The following is a 24870-nucleotide window of genomic DNA, read 5'->3' as shown; positions in this document are numbered from 1 at the left end:
CTCCGCACGCCTCTCCAGTTACACCGCAGCGGGGCTGCTCGCGCCTCGCAGAAATTAACTGCGGCCCCACGGTGTTATCAGCCTGGGTATCGGCAGCGCTCAGGCTGCAGCCTTACGGGCCTCTTAGCTCGAATTTAAGAGAAGCACTCATCTCGAGCTAGAGATTTGCGCGTGGGCCAGAGCCAAACTAGGGCAACACTTAAGCTGCATCTCAAGCTCACACTGTAATGAAGCGAAAGCTGCAACTTCAAGCTCTTAAGGGGCACAGCAGGCACACCTCCTGCAACCGCTCAGAGTCAGATAGCTTCGGAGAAACGTATGCGAATCTTCAAAATCTAATACAGCTCAACTGCCTGAAACTGAATGGCTTCAGCAGGCAGGTCGAGCTGCAGTGTCCTTTTCCGTATACATTACCTGGCCCCGTGAACGAGACCCTTTCCGCAGCAGAGAAGCACGGTGGGCGCACAAACCCTAAAGGAAGGGAATTGCAGAATGGATGAACGCGTGGCCACCCTAAGATGCGAACAAAGAAAATGATGGCTAAAGGAAAAAATAAAAAATAAGTAAAAAGCCACACGCTATCTGCACGTTCTGTTCCCGACCTACCTTCCCTACAGTCACAGGGCAGATCCAGTAACAGTCCCTAAAAATCCAGCAGTCGCACCGTGATAGTTCAGGCGATGCCCGCAGAGGTCCCCTTACCTCGGCCAGTCCGTACGTGCCCGAAAGCTGGCACGGGCAGGGCCTCCTGTTCCTCAGCCTCGGCCCGCCAGAGGTCCGGAGAGCGGACGCTCAGATGGGGTTTGGAGCCGCGCGACAAGGTCACAGCGCAGGGACGAGGCGGCGGCGAACATCTGCTCCAGAGCTCGAGACAACAGGATGCTTAGAAACCTCGGAAAATAATTAAACCAACTAATGAGCCATAGCTGGCAAAGGAGCCACGGGTCAAGGAAGATACAAGTCCTCGGTGGGGGGAGAGGCTCTCCCGTTTCGAGGCAGAAGGGTTACAAGCTCCACAGCGGAGCTGTGACAAGGGGAGGGAGACAGGGACACACCGAGAGGATTTATTCTGGAGCTTCAGGGCTGGAACAAGAGGCAGAGGACAAACAAAAGGGAACGGCCGTGGTGGATCCGAACAGGGGCCGGGGGTGGGACAGCAAAGCCAGCGGGTTTGTTTTGTTATTGTTTCGCTTTGTTTGTTTTAGAAGGAAGTCAATAGGGAAGCGGTGGCAGCTTCAGAGGCTCGAAGCGCCCAGCTCCTCCTAGATTACGGCGAGGAGAAGGGCTGCTGGGGATCCTACAGCCCTCCTACCCTCACCCGCGGCCGGGGGCGAGGGGGTTCCCATATCAGCACCTCGGCAGCACGGAGCTCCCTGCACCGGCACCAGCCGCCCGCCCAATTCAGCCCCGTAATCTCCCTCGACTTTGATTTAATGCGGCAATTACTGGTAATGTGGTTTGAAGGAGATAAATGCCCAGTACAGGGCTGGCTGGCACCGATGCTCATTCCGCTCATGATGCGAGAACAGTTTTAATTAAAATCCCCTTTATGATAAAGGAGCTGCTTGACTGGATGTTTCTGTGCAGCCCTGATACGGAGCCTCCTCCAAAGCGGATTAGAAATCAAAGTTTCCCCCTTTTCGCTACTGGCAACACGCAAAAATATGGAACACAGTCACCGTGTCACCCTCCTGCAATTCCCTTAACCCTACAGCTGCTGGGAAAACGCCCGCGTTTGCTTAAAGACAATTGCCACCTCTTGTCACGGCCCTGAGTGTTCTCCAAAAACCAAGCGCCGGGGGAGAGCTCGTCCCCCGCGATCCCAAATCCGTTTCCCTCTCTCGGGTTTGGAAGGGATTTAGCTCGGCTGCTCGTGCTGCAGACCTGCTGCTTGCACTCCCGCGGGGAGGGAGAGGAGGGCCGCGGTGCTTTGGCGAGATGGGAAGAAGCCAGGAGCTGGCCGAAAGGGTGGAAAAGCAGGAGATTTTGCGAGGCAGAGCAGGGCTGCGAGATAAAGGAAGAAAATCTGGCAGGGTGGTCACGATCCCAGCGCGGGCATGTCCCGGCGACGATCTGTCAGCTCTCGATCGAGTTACAACAAATGGAGGTGCGATTTGGGGTTGGTTTTCTTCTTTGCAGCACAGGAAACACCAGCGATGAATACATTACGCGCAGCTAGTTTCTATTATTGCGAGTGCCAAGAGCAGATTGTCACAGTGAGAAATTGGCCTTGTGCATTACACAGAAAAGGCAGCGCCGGGTTCGGAGGCCTGCAGACGGTGCGAGGGGAAGATAAAGAGCCTCGGGTCTGAAGGCACATCATCTTGCTCCTTAAGCCACTGAACCCGCGTAGAGATAAAAAGGCCGATTTAAGCAGCTGAATTCCTCCTTGACCCTCAGAATAGATCTGGAGGCCACGAGACCGCTTTGTCCCAAGACAGCCCCCCCAGAGCCTTTGCCTCAGCGCCCCAGGATTGCTCTGTATTCCCAAAATTTGCTTCTCCCCAAAGCCCTCGGTGCCAGTTAACGGTATTCTGCTCAGAGAAACCTTTCTCCTTCCATGTTTTTGGAGGTTAAAGTGGCTCTCGTGTTCCACAACTGCCCCCCTCCTTCAGACAGCACAATATGAAAAGCAGATGGGGCCAAAAAGAAATAAATAAATCCTGATGGGAACCAGGAAGGATTCGGCACAACAGGGTGAGCACCTCGCTTCGCGGGAGCCCGAAGCAGCCAGCAGCAGCCCACGGCGTGCTGATGTGGCACAGCTGCGGCGGTGAAATCAGCCACCAGCTCCTCAACGGGACTGGGAAAGGGTAAAAACACCAGGTCAGAGATGGCAACGTGAAGTATAATGTGGTTTTGCTGGCCCACATGGGGAAAAAAAAATGAAACCAAAGAAGGCCTGGTGTAATTAACAAGATTAAAGGGGGATTTAGGATCAGGACAGAAAAGCAACGGGCCAGATTGATCCTTACAGGATTAAAGCTGGAATCCTACTAAGAGTCCAGTGGTTGAGAGATCAACGTAATGTAATGGGATTAAATCAGCATCAGCTTTTGTTTTTGCACAACTCAGCCCGCACTTTCACCGCTCTGGGTAAGGAGCAGAAGGGCTGACCGGGAACCCCGGGCCCTCGGCGTGCAGCTCGGCTGGGCACCTCCCCGCTCCAGCCCTGCCACCCAGAGCAGCATCACGGCTTCAGGAAATAAACGGTGAGAACCTCAGTGTGCCACCAATGGTCCAAATGGTCCAAAAAAGCCGAGGATTTACCAAAGCAGGGCTCCGGCCAGCTCTCCATGAACTGGTATGGAGTGCGATGGGATCACCCGGCGACTGGCGGAGGGGAAAGCCAGGAGGACGGTCCCAGCTGCACCCAGACACGCCGCAGACGGGCGATTGGATTTTGATACCGTCTCTTGCCGAAGAGGAACAAAGGAAGCAGTATACTCCGCGGGACGTATCAGCAAACACATTTAAAGAGAAATTGTCGCACGTCCCCATTGCACAACAATATCCAAGAATTACAAAAGTGAGAAAAGCCTCTTTCAGAACGTATCATTTGCATTACAGCTGGTGCAACACATGCGGGCCAGCTGCACCTCGATTCCACCGCCCCGAAGTTTCCAAAGCTCGCCGGTAATTTGAGTTGGTAGCGGGGGGCAGGGAAGGAGGGAGGCAGGACAAGGCACTCGGTTCTTTCTAGACGCGTGTACTATTTCTGAAGTCCTTCTTCTTGTAGGAGAGGAAAAACACGTATGTTTAAATGAGGCGGTATCCATCACCACCCTGCTCCGCTGAAGAGGGAAGGAGTGTTTATCACACACCTGTTCCCAACAGCTGCATTGGAGAGCCGCGCTCCACATGCAAGGAAAAAGCATTACAGCATCTCATATTTCTACAGCGCTTCTGAGGCCTAAAGATGTTTAAAACCAGCAGTTGTACACACACTACACGCGCTCCAGCAAAGTCTGTCTGCTTTGCGCTGGACACTGTGCTCCATCTGAAGAGAAATCCCTCCAGCACCAAGACCTCCAGACCTCGATACCGTTCATTTCTTGAGAGACGCCACAGTCAAAAGCCTCGTCTATGCTGCATGTGCTGCTCCGTTTCAGCTGGTTCAGCAAAAACAGTAATCATCATTCACTGCTCCTCACAACCCCAGGGTAACGAAGTGGGCAGCATTACTGAGAGTCCTGATGGAGCTACACACCCAACCTGGGCTGCCAAAGAGGCTTTGCCACCTTCCCAGGAGAAGCTTTGCCTTTACTCAGAAGGGCACGGGTGCAAGCAGCCATCATCGCAGTGCCTGAGGACGGGACTAGGAAGGAGGCTGTCGTGACAGAAATTAAAAGTTAAAAAACAGCAGCAGGCAGATCACACTGCACGCGTTTTCTGCTTTCGAGCCACGTATACATATTTGAACTTCAGCGTTTTTATGCATTTAAACTGTTTCAACACTAGATGATTTATAAATTATAAAAAATAAAAATAAAAAGTACAGAGGAGTGTTCCAGTATCATCCAATGCCAGCTCCTTAAATCACGATGAATAATAATCCCCAAGAATATCTAAAAAAATAATTGTCATCTGGTCAAAATATTTTCACATCATCGTTGTCTTAATGTCCAAGACTCAATTAGAGCATTGTGTGGGGGACAGCATGCTTCACTTGGGTAGGAGAAAAAACTAACTGCCTTTGCCCTGGATTCAGCTACAGCCCCAAGAACCATCTGGTAAAAAATCATCAACAGCATTGTGCAGGCAGCATATTAGTCATGAGACGTAGGACTCTGAGAACAATGAAACCTAAATTTGAGGGACAGACAAGGGAAACTTAATTACTTGCTTAAGCTTCTTCACAGCTTTGAGGAATCCTTAACACTTTCAGCAGAAGAATTTAGCACCAGAGGACACAATGCAAATGCTCAACTGATTTCTTAATTTTTGGCAAACCTGTTTTCACTTCCAGCGCGGAACTATCTGCACTGGTCCATCCACACAGCCAGCCTCCCCGCTGAACAGCTGCAGGGTGTACCAGTACTGCCTCTTGCACGAGGTACGGGGCACCACTCAGAACCGCCCCGCTGCACACAGACTGCAAATCCTCCTCCAAACACGCAGCCCCCTAAAGAAAATATTTCACCTGACCCTACAACCTGACTCAGACTCCTGCTGCAGCAAGAAGCCCTCACTGAAGGAGCGTGGTATCTCCTCCAGCTAGCCACACAAGTCATCTTTTGGGGAAGCATACACACACATGCAGCTGATACCCAAAGGGACTGCTTGGGACTTTGCAAAAATGTCATCCAAATCGAGATCCACTCAAAGACCATCGCCGTAACCTTGGGGGTTAGGCCAGGGGTGAAGTTCTGGTGCTGCAAGAATTAGGACTTGCAAATAAGCACCATGGGAAGTGCAAGAGACACAGATGTTCAGTCTCAAGTCGCTATTATCTGTGCTTTTCCTCAGGCCTTCAGCTGGGAACTAGGAGGCTGAGGTTTATTCTCTTCAGGTTTCCTCTCTTCCTTCCAAGATAAACAGGCTGTTTGTGGAAAACTAACTCGCACAGAACTCAGTCCCTGTCAGTCTCACAAGACTTGGGCAGTTTTACAGCAGAGTCCCCCGTGCTCATCGCTGTTTGGACAGGAGGGAATAGAGAGACAAGCAGAAGAGCTGCAGGAGAAATTCACACCAGCTCAACCAGCCTACATCCCTGCCATTCTTTTGGTTAGACTCATCAAGGCAGTAAATTCCTGAACACGAAGGCAACGTGACATTTTTACCTGGTTTTAATATTAATCAGGTGTAGTGCACAGAACGCAGCATCGTGATTCCTAATCTCCCCTCTCTGAAGCCAGTAGCTTAATGTGAAATGCCTTCTCTTCCTGAGCTCCCTCTTGTCTCAGTAGTGACCTTGGCATCTTCTGGGATTGCAGGCCTGCAGGAACACTGAACTGGAAAAGATTGCCTGGATTATCAACTCTAGTCCCCTAATAACACTGTATCACGTGACTGCCTGTCTCTTTCCTACAGTCTCCTTTCTCCGTTTCTCGGATCCCCAAAGCCTGCACAAACCCCTAGATGCAACCAGACGCAAGTTGCTTTGTCACGCCACCTCCCAGGGGAATGCCATGCGGACGTCCCCAGAGAAGCCGTGCGCAGAGCAGCTCGGGTCTGGAAGCAGTACGGGCGCGTTCACGAGGTGCTGCACCAAAGCTAATAAACCTTATCGAGCAGCAGAACTCATTATCTCAGTTGCAGTGCTGGACAAACACAACTATATTACTTCTGGATTCAAGCTGCTCCATATGCATGCCACAGTATGGCACCGCGGGGACTTGCAGGCTGGGGAATCGGCTTACCAGCTAGTAGCTCGGGGATCTTTGCATGAGCTCCGATTTGTTATTTTCCAGGGCTTCCCTGCTCTGGAGCTGGAATCTAAACCTGGCATTTGAATGAAAAAGAAGTGCTTTTTACCACCTTCAGAGAAATCCACCCAGATCTGACCCCTGGAGAGCACAGTACGCAGGGAAACCTCTGTGCAGTCTCCTGTAGGCCACCACATCCTAACCTCTTCACGCTGACCACGCCGCACGTTCTCCAGCCCTTCCTGGCTTCAGCTTACAGCTGGAGCGTTTGTTTGCCATTCCCACCAAACAGGTTCCAGCCAAAGACCTACAGGCACAGCCAGACTTCCCTCGTAATAGCTGCCCCAGGCTTGGCACCAGAACAGAGCAGGCAGGACATTTTCCCAGATAGCCACTTGCTCCGCTGCTATCAAACGCGTGCTTTGAAAGCCACGGCGTGATGACCCGACTTCTCACCAGCAGCCTCCAGCTCGCATGAAACGAAAAATAATAATAATAACAGGAAGACGTGGCGTGAGGAAGAGCACGTTGCTAAGACCCAGGTTTGGCAGCGAGGTTGGGTTTCCAGTCCCTTGGTGGTAAAGCTGATGAGCTCGGAGCCTAGAGGGAAAATTTATTCCAGCGAATGCAAAGGGAGGCTTTTAAGTGACAAAACGGCAAGTAAAAGGCAGGTCAGGAAGAAAACCAACAAAAATAATTTGAAATGAGCTTGGCAAGGTTACTAGCCCTATTCTTGCTCGTACAGTAGATAATTAGTAGGTCTAGGTAAGATCTTCACTTTCACGGGGCTCTGGAGAAAGAAATCATTTCTAGTTGCAATAGGCAGGCAGCCCTCTCACAAGCACTCAGCATGTACTCTGTGCATGGCTGTGAGAAACGAGGAAATTATCTATACCCACTATAATCTGAGATCAGAGGGATGACTCCAGCGCTTCCCTATCAGAAGCCTAGCAACAGCATGGACCTCCCCTACCTTGGTCCCTCCTGGCTTTGATGGTTTCAGCAGCCTTTGAGCACGGGAGAAGGATGGTTGATAAATTGCTTGCTAGGGCTGCTGCCCCTTCCTTTTAACCTTTCTTGTAACAACAGACCTCCAGCAAGGCAACATTCAAACATGCAACTCTCAGAACACATCATGCTCTTTAGAAAACACTTGGAATGAAATGACTCTAGATTGTATCTTATGACTCACAGTACACAAAGATTCATCTGCTCGCAAATGAAAAAAAAAAAAATAGGGCTTTCTTATCCACGGAAGGGCTGAATGCTTTTCCCACACCCAAACCAGCCTGGCTGCTGCCAGCAGAACGCCTGCCCCTGCCTCATCAGGACACCCTGCCCAGCGAGGACCCCCTCGCCTTCCCATCCCCGATTACCCCACAGCCCATCCACACAACCGATGAGTAGGAGCCTTTTTGGGCAGCTGCAGGCAAAGGGGGATGAGGGACAGCAGAGACGCTGGTAGATTTAGGTGGTCCCCTACAAACAAAATACTCTGCAAAACCAGAGCTGCCGTATGCAAGAAGTTCCCACCCCGAGCTTCAACGCGGATGACCAAATGTACACACTTGAACAGTTTGCAGCATCAGAAAGAGACTCTCATAGCGTCTCTGCCTCAGAAAGGCTTCATACAACTGCATCCCACACGATAAACGTGTTAAGATAAATAGTCTCTCTTGATATTTAATGGCAAAGCTAGTCTGCCGCCTTCACTTCCCGCACAATGCCAAGCATTAGGTCACCACAGCAGATATTTTTAAGTTTCCCACTCTCCAGGTCTGCAGAGCCCACAATCCCCTGCAGCCTCCAAGGCCCTCATTTAGAGGATCCGGCAACAAGTTTCACTCGAGGGAATACAGTTCAGCAAGCAGGAATGTCAGCCCGAGCACAGGATGCAAAGCTGCTTCATTTTAGAGAACGAGCGTCGTAATTAAGGGGCTCCCATGTTGCAGGCAGGCTGTACTTTTAGGTCGAGTATCCACAGCGTGCTACAGCTGCAAAGAAAGGTGCGTTCTCCTTTTTATTGTATTCTTTGTCAAACGTGACAGCCTTCAGTATCGCACAGTCTCTTCAAGGAAGATAATTCTGTAACTTGCACCCCTAAGGGGAGGGGGAAGCAGTACGGTTGCTGTGGGAACCTTAATTCTGGATTTCAGGACTTGCATATTTAAAACCTCAAATTTAACATGGCATTAATGTAGCTTCATGCATTGAATTAAGGAATGACTCAGTACAAATCTCCATGCCTCTACCAAAGTCCGGACGTCCCAAGGGCAAGAGGCTCGGAGCAGGAACACCGCAGCACGGGGAGCACGAAGGGGAACCTGTGAGCATGGGAGCAAGAAAGCAGCACAGCCGAGGCACGGCAAACCCCACACCAGACCAGATACGCCACTCGGGGCTCCTTGTTCTCGCCAGAAAAGGTTACGTGGCCCATCGGGACAAAAAGAGCTTAAAGCAGAGACACAAAGGGGCATAGAGGAAAAGGTTCCTGAAAAGAGCCAGGAGAGGAAGATTCCCCGAAAGTAGCAGGATAACTTGTGCTGGGAAGAGAAAGATCTTACCCAGATAGCAGGAATTTACTAATTTTTTTTAATTATCATGGCAGAGTGCCCAGATGATGCCCTTAAAACCCGTTCAGCTATTCTAGTATTTAACACTTATTTTCCCCACTCCTCTGGAAGCTTAACCGCAACGCGAGCAAGGCGACAGTGCTGCCCAAGGTCTGGGGTGCAGGGGGTAGCAGAGGGCTACCCTTCTTTACTCAATGGAAAGTGCCCCAAAACCCGATTTAAGAATCGGGACAGCGCTTCATCTTTCGCACTGAAGAGGGTTTCTGTGACACCTCTGCTTCATAGCAGGGCTCTCACACACCCCTTGCCAGCAGCAGGAGGAAGGACACCCGGCCGGCATCCTCCGCTTCTCAGCCCAGTGAGGAACATCTCTGCTTATCTCAGATCAGCAGCAGCGTGGCTGAATTACTCCTCTTCTTACCCCACCCACCGCATTAAGCACATCTGAGCCCAGCCACAGGGGCCTGCCCAGCCGGCCTCGATAAAAACCCAAATCCAAACCCGGGGTCCGGCAGGGCAGTCAAAGAGGCGACGTGCCTGCCAGCAGGGCTGCTGTACACGAACAAGCAACTGTGCATACCCCAGCGCAGAGTCAAGTTACCCTGCAACAAAGATAGAGTGTGTGCACGCAAAGCGGGGAAGTAAAAATCCCTCTGCCTGCGCTCCAAGGGCTCGTTTTGTTGTTAAAATAAACCCCTGTTTGTTCCTGGGAGGGGAGGCTCTCTGAGCAACAGCTAGCAGAGCCCCCAGCTTGGGAGTTATGGACGGATTAAAAAATAAAAATAAAGGGCAAAAACTTTGGATTTGATTGTGCGTAACCCCGTGTATCTAGGTGAGGAGCCCAAGGGCAAACTTCTGATCTCAAGGGTGCCCAGAAGCAGACAAAGCTCCGAGCAGGAGACTGACTGAGCAGCCTAACAGCTGGCTGCCCCAGAGGAAATTCCAGTCCTTGCTCAAAGGCTGAAAATACATATGCTCCTATGTATGCTTTTACTTTGCTTGCTGGATCTATATAACATTTTACACATGTTTTTCCTGACATTATTTTCCGTATTCCAGCAGAAACTCGAGCAAACGTGCCACTTCTGGAAAAACAACCTTGCGTCCAACTTTTGTCAAAACAGCTTCTCCCTCCGCCCCCGGGCCCCCAGCTCACAAAACTACCCGTGCCCCGCTCCTCTCCTCGCACCCGGCGGTCCCAGAGCCCCTTCAGCAGGGCTCTTCCTCTACCTGGGATGTCTCTCAGCAACACCAAAAGCCCAGAAAGCAGAGGCGTATGGGTGCAGTCTCATGCACGGGGGGGGGGGGGGGGGAAGTACATACAGGTCTCGGATGGTAGCCAGTGAGCAGCATTATACAGAGAATTTTGTCTGTGGGGCACCTGCCCAAAGCGGTTCTCTCCAGAGGAACTTACTGCAGGAGAAGCCTGCTCGGTACCCGGTTAACAGCACACGCTATTTATTTTTTATTTTTTTTTAAAGGGGAAACTAAAGCCCGCTGTGTGTAGAGGCTGGGGAGAGCTAAGCTGAAGGGAGAAGGCCGCTCGTGTTAGCGCGGAGCCCTTCAGCTTTCCATTCCTTATATGTGCAAAGTGTGCAAGCCCGCACACACAGCTCTCTACTCACCCAGAGGTACATCATGTTAGCCTGGGTCGCTCAAACCCAGCAGTGAGATGATCCGGGAACGCGAGAGGCACTTCAGGAAAATTGTCGAGACTGAGATTTAGAAAAAAAAAAAAAAAAATCCGAACGGCTCAGTTTGAGGCTTAGAAAGCGTCTCGCCTCCTCCTCCCCCCTCCTCCAGCTCTGGCTGCTCTGCGCTGCGCTCTCGCACTTAATCTCTCCCTGGGAGTTCCCAGCCCGTGTGTCTGCACTGGCGTGCACAGCACACACTCTGCATTTGCCTCCAGGGAATTTCTCTCTGTCATTCTACTTCTGAAAACACGATCTCGGCCTCGCAAGATTCTTGCAAGAGGCAGGGATGGGTGGGGTTAGCAATAAATGCAGCCCAGCTCCCGGCGCCCAAGCGCGCTTCCTTTAGGAAAGGGCTCTCAAAGCGTCAAGGAGGCAGAAAGCCGTCCTGTGAGGCTGGGCGACGACGGACCCTGTCCCCACGCTCACGCTTCTTGGGGCCCCGTCCCCGCAGCCGGGCGCCACGTGCAGCACGGGACGGGGCTCCTGCACGTCTTCACCTGCAGCGCCGGCCACCACCCCGCGCTCGGTCACGATTCGGCAGCCGCACTTAATCACCAGCCGCTGGCAGGAGGCGAGGCGCTCCTGGCGCTGAGAGGAAGGCTGAGGTGCGCCGCTCGCCCCCGAGCTGCCCCGGGCGAGGCGAACGCCATCGGGGCGAGCTCGGAGGGAGAAGTGGCTTTCGGATAAAGGGGTTAACCTGCTTCTGCAGGTGGCTCTGCCTGCGAGAGTTTTACAGGCTCCATACCGCTGGAGGGAAGGCAGCAGCTGGCTCCGGTTCCCCCGAGCATATCGGGTGTTGGCGGCCGGGCAAGCTCCCCCGAGGCAGCACCCCCTCACCACACCGCGCTCCCACCCCTTCTCCCTCCCACCCCTTTTCCCCTTTCGGCTCTGGCAGCCGGAGGAGCTCCTGCCCCGGGCCAACAAGGCCCGACAGGCCCAGCCCTGCACCCGCGAGCCCTCGGCCCAGCACCAAGGGACAAGCGTCGCCTCTCGTCCCCTTTGTCAGCCACATGGCTCTGACACACCCAGGGAACGGGTTTCATGACCCCTTCCCTCCCCGCCTCAAAATGAGGAATCGACTTGCCTCGCTGGGCTCTGAATGCTAAGTTAAAATTGGCCTCTCCTCAAGTGGGGAGAGAAAAAGAAGAAAAAAAATTGTGTTTTCATTGAGGCACTGGTCTCCTTGGAAATGAACGTTGAAGCAATATTTTTATCTCCGGCAAAGAGAGAGAAAGGGTGCTCTTTCACGTCTCACCTCCACTCCTTTTGCTCCCAGATGACATGATGGCAGCGGCTGAGAGCAGAGGGGGCAGCAACGCGGCCTGCCCCACTCCAGCCCCGTGAGGTGGGGAACAAGCCGGCTCCGCCGGGGCACAGCCACAAGCAGGCGATGCCGGCATCTCCCTGGCCTCCCCATCTGCTCTGCCCCCTCAGCACAGCGGCTATGGTCAGGAAGGTGAAAAGCAGTGTTCCCAAAAATCACCTACTGCACCAAAGCTGATGCACGGTCTCCAAAGAGTGACGCGTGTGGCCCACATGTCCACTCCTAAATGCTCCGAAAGGAGTAAAACAGCAGCAGGGCTGACATTTACACCACGACCAGACGCTTCAGTTAATGTTTCAGCAGCAAGCTCTCACACCAGTGGTAGCTCCTAGTTCAGCCACCTGCAGATTCAGGCAGGCACTTCTGCACCCAATATATTCAATGAGATTTTCAAGATTTTCTTCTGAACCAGGATCCTGATTCAAAAATGATCTTACTATATCATTTTAATGAAAGCTGAGATTCCTCGTGTGCAGAGAAGAAAGTGAGAAGACACATGGTCTAGGCAAGCAAACCCAAATTAATCTTACTTCATGTGTATTTCCATAAAAGCCTTGAAAAAGATGAGTGCTTAAAACTGAGCTGAAGAGTGGGCAACAAGCTCCCTGGCACACAGACACAGTCCTTCCCCTTCCTCTCATCCTTTAGGCCACTCTTCCAAGGGAGAGAGAAGAGAAAGATCAGCCTTACTCTGAAAGTTTAGTTTCAGCTTCAGGTTAGGAATCATCCCAGCTGCTCCACAGCTGGACAGGTTGCACTCAGGCTCCAAAGTGAAGCAAGGGTTATGAACTCTCTTTGAATCATCCGAATACAGGCTTGGAACTCACCTGCCACCACCGCTGGTGAGCCATCACCTCTCCATGGAAGCTATGGGAGAAGATTTCTGAGAGCAGCAGACTTCTGGTGATGACATACCTTGGACCTGGGGCACTTCTGGATGAACTGCAAGAGCAGGTTTCTCAAGCAAGGAGAGGGTAGCGACCAGTCGGGAAATAAAGCTGCAGGATGCCTCCGGCGGCACCGCTGCTCTGATTCAGCCGAGCGCTGCCCAGAGGCTCAAAGCAATGCCTAAGAGCATGGAGGGTGCTCCCAAGGCTGTCCACAGCTGCAGACAGCATTGGTGGCAGCTGGACAGCCATGCTAGCTTCAGATTATAAGCAAGATAAAGCCTTATTTGGCTGAGAGTGGGGGGAACAGATGAGCTAATAGGCCAAATTAATAAATAAAAGCTTCTTTTTTTCCCAGAGCATACTGAATTTCAACTATATTAGCTGGTCTGTAAAGACATCCACGGAGAACTTTTTTTTTTTTGGCTGGAAAATTTATACTAAGACACAAAATATTCTGTAAGTAGCAAGAGGACAACACGATGTTAATGAGTCTAATTCCAGAAAAACACAAAGCAAGACATCACTAAGACAGGCTTCTGAAACAGGTAGCTAGGATCCCTGGCAAATGCTTTGTCTTAATCCTAACGACAGCGCTTTACAGGATGTATATGCCAGGGAACTTGGAAGGCTGCTGCTTGTGGAAATAAGCATGATCTCTTGGGGATCTTTCCTGTCTCAGAAAGGATTAAAAAGAGAAGGAAAAACATTTTAAAATTAATATATACTGAGCTAAGAGAAAAATGTTCAGAGAGCTTTAGCCTAATGAAACACGTGCCCATCTCTGAGGGAAGGCTGTTGTGTAAATCAAAGTGAAAGGGGAAAACACAGCCTGCAAAGACACTAATGCTTGCTAGAGAGGTAGGGAAGGTATTAGCAAATAACAAAAGGGGAAAGAGAAAAAAAAAAGAGCAAGTAACCAGACATTTAATATTATAGTATTTGGCAAAATAAGAGGCACTGGTAAATCACAAAAAAAATCTACCTCCTTCTGTCCTGAGTATATAGAAGAATTGTGGCTGCTCAGTTACGTGCATATATTCAACCCCAAAATACTGCTGATATAGACATTTCAAATAAGCCAAATGTTAAAAAAATAATAATTTTAAGAAGTTCTAACCTATTTAGGAACAATCCGAGTGGGCCAACGGGGAGCAGGTATGGCACCATTTCAAACTGACATTATCTGTTTCTAGCTGATTGTGTCTCAGGGGCATATGATTTCAAATGCTTGTGGATTAACATTCTAGCAGATAAAGCTCGAGACAGGGTATGAGCTAGTGTGTCTGCTACACACTGCTGAAATCACATTAGATAGCAAGCAGGATGAGTGGCTAGCTAAGCGCCTCTTCATAACGGAGGAAAAAACCCATACGATCACCAAGAATTTCAAATGGAATGACACACGCAGGAGGCGGCATGGAGCTAATGCCAAAGAACACCCTTGAAATTTCTAAATTATAGAAAACAACTTCTTAGTTCAAGAAGTGTTACATTCAAAACGAGCAATTCCGCATTAGATTTCATCTTGACAGAAAAGAGCAATCAATTGTAAAAATATAAATTAGTGCTAGCTTAGGTAAAAATGATTGTGACAATCACATTTTGATATATGGAAGGAGAATAGAGACCAAGGCAGTGCATCTACTTACATACTCGGCATTCGAGTGGGACCAGAGGTACATTGCCAGGTTTTTTCCTGGACAAACAGATCACTTATTGGGCTTCCCAGTCACATCCCCACACTTGACCACTGCTACATATTCTAACAAGTGAAAAAAAACAAAAGCTGAGACAGGGAAATAGGAAGGAAACTAGGAAGGGCAAGAAAAAAAAAATGACAAGGGAGCCCTAAAGACGGGAGGAGAAATTCTGAGCTGAACAGAGGAGCTGAAGGACAATAACAAGTTTGTCAAGGGTTCTCAGGGACAGCAACCCCAGCAATCAGCTTGCCCTGCTACTATGGGAAAAAGGTAGAAACATCACCAATACTGAAGGAAGAGCTAAAGCGCTCAATACGTGTTTCTGTTCTATATTTGGAAAAAAAGTCAGCTGTTGCGGTCCTGTGATAACAGAATGCTTTCCATTCCAGCAGTAACTACGGAAGATGTTCCAACAGCTTCCCAACAAACAGCGCCGTTGTCCTCTTATCTAGCTAGAGCTTACAAACAGGAGGAATGTAACCAGATAACAAGTGGGTTTTAACCAAACTGCAGCTGTGAACATATTCAGGTGTGGACGCTTCGGAAGGCCTGCAGTCTGCATCTAATTGCTTGGTCTGCATTCCCAGCACTAACAAGCCCTAGCTCTGGTACTAACGTTGGTCTTGCTGTAAGGCCAAAAGCACAACCATGATGCAACGACATCCCCAAACACGGGTGTTTGTAGGAAGCTGCATTGTGAAAGCCCTGCTGCAGTTAGCTGAGCCTGGCCAAAAGATTTGCCTCAGCCAACTCCAGAACACTATGTCAGGGAAGCAGTGCTACCGATGAAGTCACCAGTACAAATTTTCACAGCATCTGAATTTTCCTAGAAGCATCCCGTCAGGAACTCTTCCTCTAATGAGATCTCAAATAACATCCCAGTGCAGAGCAACGCAAAAACTACACCAACATGGGGCCTGATAGCGGGAGTTTCACAGAACAAAGACGCAGGCTGAAGGCCTGTGCACCTGAACACATCTAGGAGAGCGTTCGGATACATGAATGAGGAACACTGATCATAAAAATATCTGCTCCTGAAGTTTAATGTGTCTTCTGGCAACCTGTCCCATAAATCAGAACTGTAAAAGAGCTTTTAAAAACAGCCTGAACTCTAAGATAAAATGAAGTTCTTTTATGATCAATAAGTGCTACTGAACGCATGTGTTCCTCTTCATTGTGCAGCTCTCCTTGGCTAAGAAGGGAGGGGAGGTATGAGGTTGGGACAGGCTGAAGAAGGAAATTTCATTTCAAACCAAAGGAAAACAGTTGTTTTCAGCCAAAAGGCAGACTGAGCATTCACATTGTATGCAGGAGCTGAATTCAGACTGAGGATGAAGACTCACTCGCTGTCCCACCACGGTAAAAACTTCAAGGGTCTGACCACAAAGGTCTGACTAGAGATGGGAAGGGAGACGTGCTCTGCGATGCTCAAAGGCAGATTTCTCTGACTAAATGGCTGTGTTCCACCGCTTATCTGACTCTGGCAGAATGTCCCGGCAAGAGAATATGGGAATCTGACTCCCGCTATTTGTGGGGTTTGGGCATGCCTCGTGTTTTGTTTTTTTGTTTGTTTTAAAGAAGATTAGAGATGGGGCTGGGAACTACCCCGGGAGAGGCACAGAAGGCTGCTCTGGGCACACTTGCAGTTCCTATGGAGATAAGAGGATCTTCTTTGAGGTTGGTTTCCTCCTTTGGGTGCTGCTGGAGACTACCCTTGTGACACACTACTGCTCGTTTGTGAAGGTTCCCTCCATTCAGGATCCTGGCATTATCTCCGATTATCAGAATTGCTGAACCATGAGGTAGATTTCCTCTCAAAGTCCAAAAGGACTCCAGGAAGCCTCTTCCTGCATTATCCTGTTTGTGAAAGGAAGTAACACAAATACAAAATGCATACAATAAATCACCCAGAAAAACATCACAATCCCTTTTAGATGTTTTGCCAAGCAAATAAGCCCAACATTGGCATATTACAAGAAAAAAAAAAAAAAAAAAAAAAAAGCCATTTTGTTACAGAGCAACTCACTTAATTACTGGAAAACTGGATTCCCTATTCCATCTCCAGCAGGTATGGTTTGGCTATGCTCAAAGAGGCTCCTGAAAAGAGATTACTTATTTAAAAGCAAACGATCAAGGGTTAGTTTATCTTCCACAGAAAAAAAAAAAAAAAAAAAAAAAAAAAAAGATAAAAAAATAAGCAGAAAGCCTGGAGCAGTAAAACACCTTGACATGCAAACAAAACCAATGATTCTCAGGGACTGTCCTGCTGCTGACTTCACGTAGTAATTAAGATTAAGTCATTAAACAAACTTCAGAAGGTCTTAATTCACAGGCAAGTACGTAGCAGAGAAAAAGGAAATGGGTACCAAGAAAAGCTTTTTAGACTTTGTTTGGGATTTTCCTCTTCTCACAAGTATGTTCAAGAGCACTATTCTGGAAGGCACTGTCAGTCCTTCAAGAGAAGCCCTGTGAGCTCAGTAACTATAAAAAGTCTTTTGCTAAGAACGTGTTCCCACATAAAAATATGCTTTTAAATTAAAACAAAGCACACCCACATCAACAAAACTAAACCACGAAGCCAGAGAATTCAAAGTTAAACGTTCAAGACCATGCAAACTCTCAGACATAAGAAAGCTGTGGTATACTGCTTTGGACATTCATCTGCAGAAGCAAAGTTGTGATGCAATTGCTCCCAGGGAACGGCAAACATGAGTTTGTGCAGCCACCTGGGAATTTCCATGAATTACACCTGTCGGTCTTACCATGGAGGAGCAGGATCAAAATCTGCAATTCTCCACCACCTTCTGAAGAAAAACTAGCAAGCTTAAGGTCTGCATCTCTAAAGCCAAGGTTAGTAACACAGCTGTGTTTTCAAGCCCCTCTCATACCTGGATATAGTCTGAGGTCTGTATTGAATTGGCATACAGCAAATATATTTAGGCAATCTTAAGAGGGAATCAAAATAAGCTCCAACACTTACTTAATCTTAAGTTTAGTCAAGTAAACTTTAACCCTAATGCTTAATATCTTCACTAGTAATGTCCAGAAAGCAAAGATTTATACCCCCTCAGTTTTTCCAGCCAGTAGCACAAAGTATTAAACTGTATCAAATTCTGAAAAAGTCATTTTTTTAGTGTCAAAGCGTGAGTACAACATCCCATTGAACTGATAAAGAGCAGAAAGATTCCTTGTGCCCCAGACTTGTCTGTCAGAGCTAAGTAGGATACCTACTGGTTGTGGGTTTTGAAGAGGGAGCCATAATTAAAAGCCTGAACTCAGCTCCTACCTCGACGCAGTTCACAGTGGTAGTTACACCAAAGGATGAGCTGATGGCATCCAAGTGTTATCCTATTCAAAGTGTAAGGCTCCAAGTAGCAAGAAAAACTGCTCCACGTATCTCATCAACAGAGCTGCAGCATTGTTACGCCATTTTTTGTCTCCGTGCTTACCATGTCAAGTGGCTGTACCGCGTGAGCGATCCATCAGCACTGCAACAATCCAGCAAATTGAGAAACAATATGAAGGTGAGAGTATTGCAACAGTGGGAAAAGGAGAAGACGGGGCACAGCTCTCTTCCCTAGACCGCACAGGGGCTTATTAATATGCTGAAACTTTGGTTTAGGCTTGCTGCTGATAATGGGAAATGCAAACCAAGGACAAAACCCTGCAGTCCCTCGCAGAAAGGGACTCCTTTTGGCTTGTTTGTGCAAAAGAAGGTTAACAATATTAGCGAGTTATTCAGGAAGTAATGGATACTCTCTTGCCCTGAGCAAATTCCTTTTCAATAACAGTAGTAATTTCCTAGACAATACAACTATATCAAGGTATAATGGCTACTATATTTATCTACATAGGCCCTGTACTGCTGGGATCTAATTTACTACAGCTTAGAAAGCAGTTTACAAATCCTAGGATAGTAAAATTGCCAGAGACCTGAAGAATGAAATTCTCTCTTGTATCACTTGGTTTGAAGACAAGATTTTAACATCCTTTTTTTTTTTTCCCCCTAAAGAGTATAAAATGCATTCTCTCCAACTCAGAAAAACTGAAAGACTAATAAACCCCAAGGAAACTGCAAATACACCTATGAGAGTGAAGGAATCAGCTTAACAAATTATACATTGTGCATTTTTTTTTAATCTTGTCATCACAGGAGCTTTATTTCTTCTTTTATTCAAATAACATTATTTCAGTTGACACTATGAGAAGAAAAATAATCCTTAACATTATATAGGAGCCTTATGCACCTAATGAAGATAAAATATCTTAAATTTATGATGTTTTTGTTAGCTGAATGCCTGAAGTACGGCATCAGTACGAGAAATGGCACAAGCATATCAGCGGCAAAGAGGAGAGGAATGACTCCAACTAATGAAGAGGTAACACTGATAAACACTGAAAGACATCTCCTGAGAAACAACAAAACTAAATTGCTAAAAGACTTTGGTGGAACACAGCATCAGCAAGATAAATAAGGGTGGGTGGAAAGAGACCAAACACACGTGTCAGGGGACTGCAGCTACTTCCATTACATAACGGCAGTAAGAAAATCCAGGCGAAATCGCCATTAACAGGACTAAAAGCAAAGTATTTCAACGGGAGTATTGGCAGTTGTCAAACCACATAAAGGAACGGCAGGCTGTTCAAATGTAAAAGGCATTAATAAGGCATAAGACAAAAGGCACAAATAGATACAAAACATAGAGGAAGATTTCTAGAGGACAGAAATGCTACTGGAAAAAAAAATGTTATAGAATAGAACATCCCAAACTTCAATTCAGAATGATCAGCAAAGGTCAGCTGTCAGAAGAGCAATTCTGCTTCTGATCTCGTCCTGAGCAAAGCAGTCCTTAACAATACCTCTGCCACCAGCATCGAGCCGGATTATTCTAATGGCTGCAGAAAGCAGCTCCCGCCATCCGCCTGGCTCCTCGCTGTATGAGGAGCATAAGAAGATTTAGAAATCTGTGTGTGTGTGTGTAAAGGCTAACTACGTTACTTGTTTCCTGACAGACCCACAAAAGATAACTCCACTGGTCAAAGTCTTTTTAGTGTATTTATTTAATATGGGAGACTTCCAAAAAGACACTTGGCTAGGCATCTACCTGTATCTTTTCAGAGGACATGGTGCCATTCTGCAGATTTCGCAGGCACTGGGTACTTGAAACACCCAGAACTGGTAACACAGGATATTCCATGGGATATTCAAATATATAGTTGACACAAGTGCCAAGAAAATGTACTTGCATCAGGAGGCTTCGGGCTCTTGTATGAGCAGACTGATCTGGTCTTCAGCATCATTGCAGTCTGCAGGGTACAAACATACCGGGACTCTCAAACACTTCCAGCTGAACTCATTTTAAGGTTGTTCCAACTTCCCTTTTTCCCCATATCTCCTACCATTAAAAAACAACAACAACAACGACAACAAAAAAAACTACCATAAATTCCATTTTGCTGCCTTTTCTGATGAAATCCTGGCAAAATTAGACTCTTCACAGCTTCCTTACTCTTCTAATCCCTTTTTAAGGCAGCCAAATTGCAAGAGCAGCAGCTCCCTCCCATTCAGTTCAGATGAGATGAATGGTGTGAAATGACTATGACCAGTCAACGCATGGAATTATTGTGCCAAAGGTCCTACGCAATAGATTCTCAACTTTTCTTAATCCACATTTAAGCTTTGAAGTGTAGACATACCCTCCGACAACTCCTGTACCATCCACAGGAACTATGTGCTTTGTTATCAAAGCCACCAGAAACAACAGAATGCGAAATTCCTCTCTGCTCCCAAATTCCCAGAGAGCAACAGTGACCAGAACAATCTTTTTTTCTTCCTTGTGTGACCTGAAGAATGCACGTTTCCTCTCAGATAAAGGCCTCGCTATGGTTATCTAATGCTAATGTCACTACAAACCGGATTAGAGACGCCCAGAAACCTCGAAATATGTACATGGATAGTCAGCTGTATCCTAATTCTAAGTCTGAAGGAAAGCAAATGCTCCAAATTGTGCCTAATGTAGTTAACTTTGCCCTTTAGGTAGGATAGACCCGTAAGAACATATTACGCAGTGATTAGATTAATTCTTGAGTGAAATTCAGAGGGCTGGCTCTATCTGTCTATTGTGCCAGTACATTTCAAATTATTTCAGAGACCAGCACTCTTCCCCTGCTCTGCTCCACAGCAACAGCTGCTCAAGAAATACAGCAGTTCTCTGTCTGGGGTGAAGTTGGCAGCAACTGGGGACAACGCTGCTGTCAAGAGTTCAGCTCCCAGTTCTGAAATGCCATTCTACTGGAAATACCAGAGAGCCTAAATCCGGCTACATATACCGCGGGACGTAAAATATCTCTATCTCAGCTTTCAGCAGAAAGCTCTGGAGTCTCATGACATTTACTCCTTTGGCCCCGTCAGTCTTTCTGCAGACCCTGCAGAGGATTGGAGCTAGTTGCCATAAATGGTTGGAAAACAACATGTTCTCCAAGCACTTGAAATTGAGGAGCACTGTTTTAGCTTAGGGAAACAGTGGCGAGGAGCCAGGGTGACAGGTGCCTCAGAAATGGAGATGATGATGAAGCCGTTGCCAACATTAGCCACTGCTGTCCTGCTGACCTGTGAGAAAGGGCAGCCCATGCTCCCCAGGTGTATCGGGGAAATGACGGACCAGAAAAGGACAGGATGCGTTTGCTGGCAGTAATTCAAGTCTCTCCTCATTAAAACCCGGCCATGAAGGAATTTAATGGGTCTCATCAGAAACAATCCTACCAGTAAAACTTTATTAGGAACCGCAGCAAGCGCAGCTCGGAGCTGCCGTGACATCGCAGAGCAGCTCGTCGCGCTCCGCAGGCGCCAGAAGAGTTAAAAACGCAGATTCCTGCTAAAACTGCCAAGAGCTACAAACCTTCTCCTGTGTGGGCGGCAGCAGCAACTAAATCCACTCCCCAACAATTGGCTGGCCTGCAGAAAGAGAGGCGGGGAAGAGATGGGTCATGGGGGAGCCCCCCCGCCCCCCCAAGTAAATAGCAGCACAGCATCTGCTCAGGTTTTCGGCTGAAATCTGTCAGTCGGGTCCCTTCATTTCACCACCAGCCTCTGGAGACAGCAGCCTCTGACCTTTATCAGGAAGAGCACCCTTGTCCTCTAATCACAGACTTCCTGAAAAATGCCAGCAATTAATACAAAATTAAAAAAAAAAAAAGGCTCCGTATCATCGTATTAGCACTGCAACGTTTTTAAATACACCCCCCACCAAAATGGCAGAAGAATTCAAGCATGTTCTCACAAGCCACCACACTCCCACTAGCATTACCTAACAGCACTCATTAAAAACATTTTCCCTCACCTTTCCCCCCACCGACAAGCCTGCCCTTCCCGCAAAGCCTTCTCGTGCAGATGTCGCCTGCAGCAGCGCAGCTCCTTGCTGTGCAAGCTTCAACACAGGTGTGCAGAGCGTGACCTGGGCAGAATTACATGTGCCATTTCCACTGGGAAATCTAAGAGACTTATTAAGCCAGGACAGTGCCGATTAATCTACTAATGGAATGAATCAAAAGTGTGTTCCTGGCCCTTCTCCTTTCACTTCCCAAAGCCTCCGGGGAGCTGAAACCATCTGGCAAATGCCTGCTCCAAGCAACGTTATGCTACTGCTGGAAACACCTCTCCCTTAACATCGAGGAGAACGAAACCATCTTCCCTCCACCAGCTATTCCGGGGAGTATCTGCTTAGCTTGCCGAGGAACCCTGCTTGCCTGCAGCATCCTTCAGCAGCGCATGCAGAGCTGCTCACTCACCATGCAGGAGAAGTCGGCAGACGAGCGAGCGATCCCATTCATTGACTCGGGGTCCCGCTGAAGCGGCCAGCACGAGCCGGGCAGCGAAGCAGTTAACGCACAGGCTGCCCTCCCACAGCACTTCCCGACAGCAGGGAGGCTCCTGCCCAATTCTCTCGGTCCTCTTTTAGTGCAGCGGGAGCTGCAGGTAGGGTAGCAAGAAGGTGTTTATGTAAAGAAAACAGGAAACCTCTAAGCACCAGGGAAGGAGATCTGGCCAGAGAACTTAAAGAGAAATCAAGATAGGAAACAGCTCCGAGGCTCATACACGATACACGTTATTACAGCGAGGCAGAGGGAAGGACTGACTCAGAGATGCTGAACATCCTGCACCCTTTGAGTAATACGCGAGATGAGGAAGAAACAGAGCTATGAGACAGCTGTCACAAAGAAAGGACCTCTGGCATTTGTAAGATCATACAGCAGCACAGAAGACCCCTTATTTTACAATTTAGACCCCCCCCCCCCAAAAAAGAAAGAGAGGGGGGGGGGGAGGTCCAATATATCAGCAGTCATACAGCTGTGGAATTATGCATGTGGTAACAACTGCTGTGGTTTTTTTTTTTTTTACTGTCACAGAATAATATGAGTACAGGGCAGGGGAGACGAGAGGTCCTCCGCGCTTAGAGGCAATGCAGAGCATGTTTAGACAAGCATCCATCAGGAATTGCCTAACTTGTTATTACAGACTCCAAGAAGCAGGAACTCTGGTCCCCTAAAATTACCCTGCTTCAGTGCTTCACTACACTGAAACAGAAAATGTTTCACCCCGTAATACACAATTTAGGTCTTCTTTGATGCAAACCATGCTGTCTTTAATGGACACAGTAAATAATCAGTCCCCATCCTCCATACTTCTCTGTTCTTTCTTCTTTTTATTTTTTTTCCTGCTTTTAAAGAAATGCTTTCCTCATACATCATGCTATCGAAGCCTCTTTTTCTTGCTTCCCTGGACTTTTTCCAAATTCTTCCTGCATCTTTCCTGAAGCACCTATAACTGGGTACAGTGCTCCACTCACTGTGCTGAGCTCTGAAGAATAATTGCCTTCCGTAGTTACTTGGCACACCTGGAAATACATTCCAAATTCTTAAGACCACAAAAAACAGCACCGCATATTCAGTTTGTTATCTCCTGTTACCCCAGATGCTTCCTTCAGTATTACTGCTTAGCCAGCTACTCTCCATCTTACATTGTGAACTCAGCTCCCTTCATTAATACAGCCTGGTTTTGTTGAATTTCAAACCATTTCTTCAATTTACTGCGATCTTTTTGACACCTACCGCTGCCTTCCAAAGGCTGCCAGACCTCCACACACGCATGCATAAGTACGCACACGTATACATTCAGCCACTGAATTTCCCTGATGTTCGATGAGAAGCACAGCAGCCAGGACAGACCACGTTAAGACTCCAGATACCACACACACACAGCAAAGCATGACATAATCACTCCAGACATAGTTTTCCAATGAGGTGCTCAGCCGCTTCATAATTTCACCTTTCATTTGCCTAGTTTATGTAAAGGTCAGGCCGGACTAGATCCGAAGCCAGTAGCTTTTCTCCATCTGCCAGGCCTGCTGCCATGTCAAAGGAGAAAATTAAATTCATCTGACATGATTGGTCCTTAAAAATCAGCAATCTCTGTCTGCTGTTGCCTTAATTTCCTTTGGTAAAGCATCTGACTGTAAGCATCCTATCTTTTTCAACATCTTCCTAGGTTCTGTAACTACACTGACTGGTTTTATTCCTTGAGGTCTCTACACTCCCTTTAAAAAAACGAAAGACAGAAAAAAGGATGGAGAAATAATGTTTATATATTTATTCACACACATACATCCTTCATTTTCTTGAAGGCTCTGAGACTGAGCAGCTTGCCCAGAGAGGCTGTGGACTCTCCCTGCTTGGAGACCTCCAAAAGCCACCTGGACGTGGTCCTGGGCAGCCTGCTCCGGGTGGCCCTGCTGGAGTAGGGCTTGGAGCAGGGGCCCACCACATCCCTTCCCACCTCAGCCATCCCGTGGTTCTGTCAGATTTCCTGCTGTGCAGAACACAGACAGAGACAAGCTGCACTCCTCGTCAAACATCCCTCCATTATTTCCCCCAGGTGAGATTTCTGGAACAGAAGGAAGACGTGCAATGAAGCCCCTCTTCCCTGTGCCTCTTCAGCGGGACACCGAGCAGAAGCCAAGCACTGGGCGAGCATCACGATGGGACACAGGGCTGGTCGAAGTGCTCAGCCACACGTTCGCTCCCCGGCCCTCCCAAGGGAACCCTGCTGGCCGAGGACGACAGCCTCCAGGGAACATGGAGAGGCCAAAACCAAGCTGGACACAGGGCACCGAGTTGCCCTCCCCTGCTCTCCCCTAAGCATGTGGTGTTCCTGCTTCACGGCAAGGGTCGGAAACCGCTGCCAGGAGATAACCCCATAGACACGCTCTGGAAAACGAGCGGAGGCAGGAGAAAGGCGCTGGCTGAGCGCTGGGTGCCCTCTTCT

At 48.2% G+C, this 24870-nt stretch overlaps 1 protein-coding gene and 1 long non-coding RNA gene across 25 annotated transcripts in view; one reads left to right on the top strand and one right to left on the bottom strand.

Annotated features, from left to right (window-relative positions):
• RBFOX2 (RNA binding fox-1 homolog 2) overlaps window positions 1–24870 on the bottom strand; it is a 160079-nt gene that overhangs the window by 93053 nt on the left and 42156 nt on the right. The window contains exon 1 of one of the 24 annotated variants that reach the window (XM_035340232.1): window positions 22338–22787. The exons of the other annotated variants lie outside the window; for them this stretch is intronic. Coding sequence (XP_035196123.1) covers window positions 22338–22379 — 42 coding nt within the window. The 5' untranslated portion in view covers window positions 22380–22787. Of the gene's footprint in view, window positions 1–22337; window positions 22788–24870 lie in introns of those variants that run through there. 24 annotated transcript variants of the gene reach the window in all.
• LOC118174735 lies at window positions 9201–10243 on the top strand. Its single transcript, XR_004754764.1, has 2 exons — window positions 9201–9299; window positions 10004–10243. It is a non-coding gene; the product is annotated as an uncharacterized LOC118174735 (long non-coding RNA).

The sequence above is a fragment of the Oxyura jamaicensis genome, chromosome 1 (assembly GCF_011077185.1).
Source record: "Oxyura jamaicensis isolate SHBP4307 breed ruddy duck chromosome 1, BPBGC_Ojam_1.0, whole genome shotgun sequence".
NCBI lineage: Eukaryota > Metazoa > Chordata > Aves > Anseriformes > Anatidae > Oxyura > Oxyura jamaicensis.
Note: the sequence above shows the minus strand (reverse complement) of the source record. Positions and strands in the feature narration are given on the sequence as shown.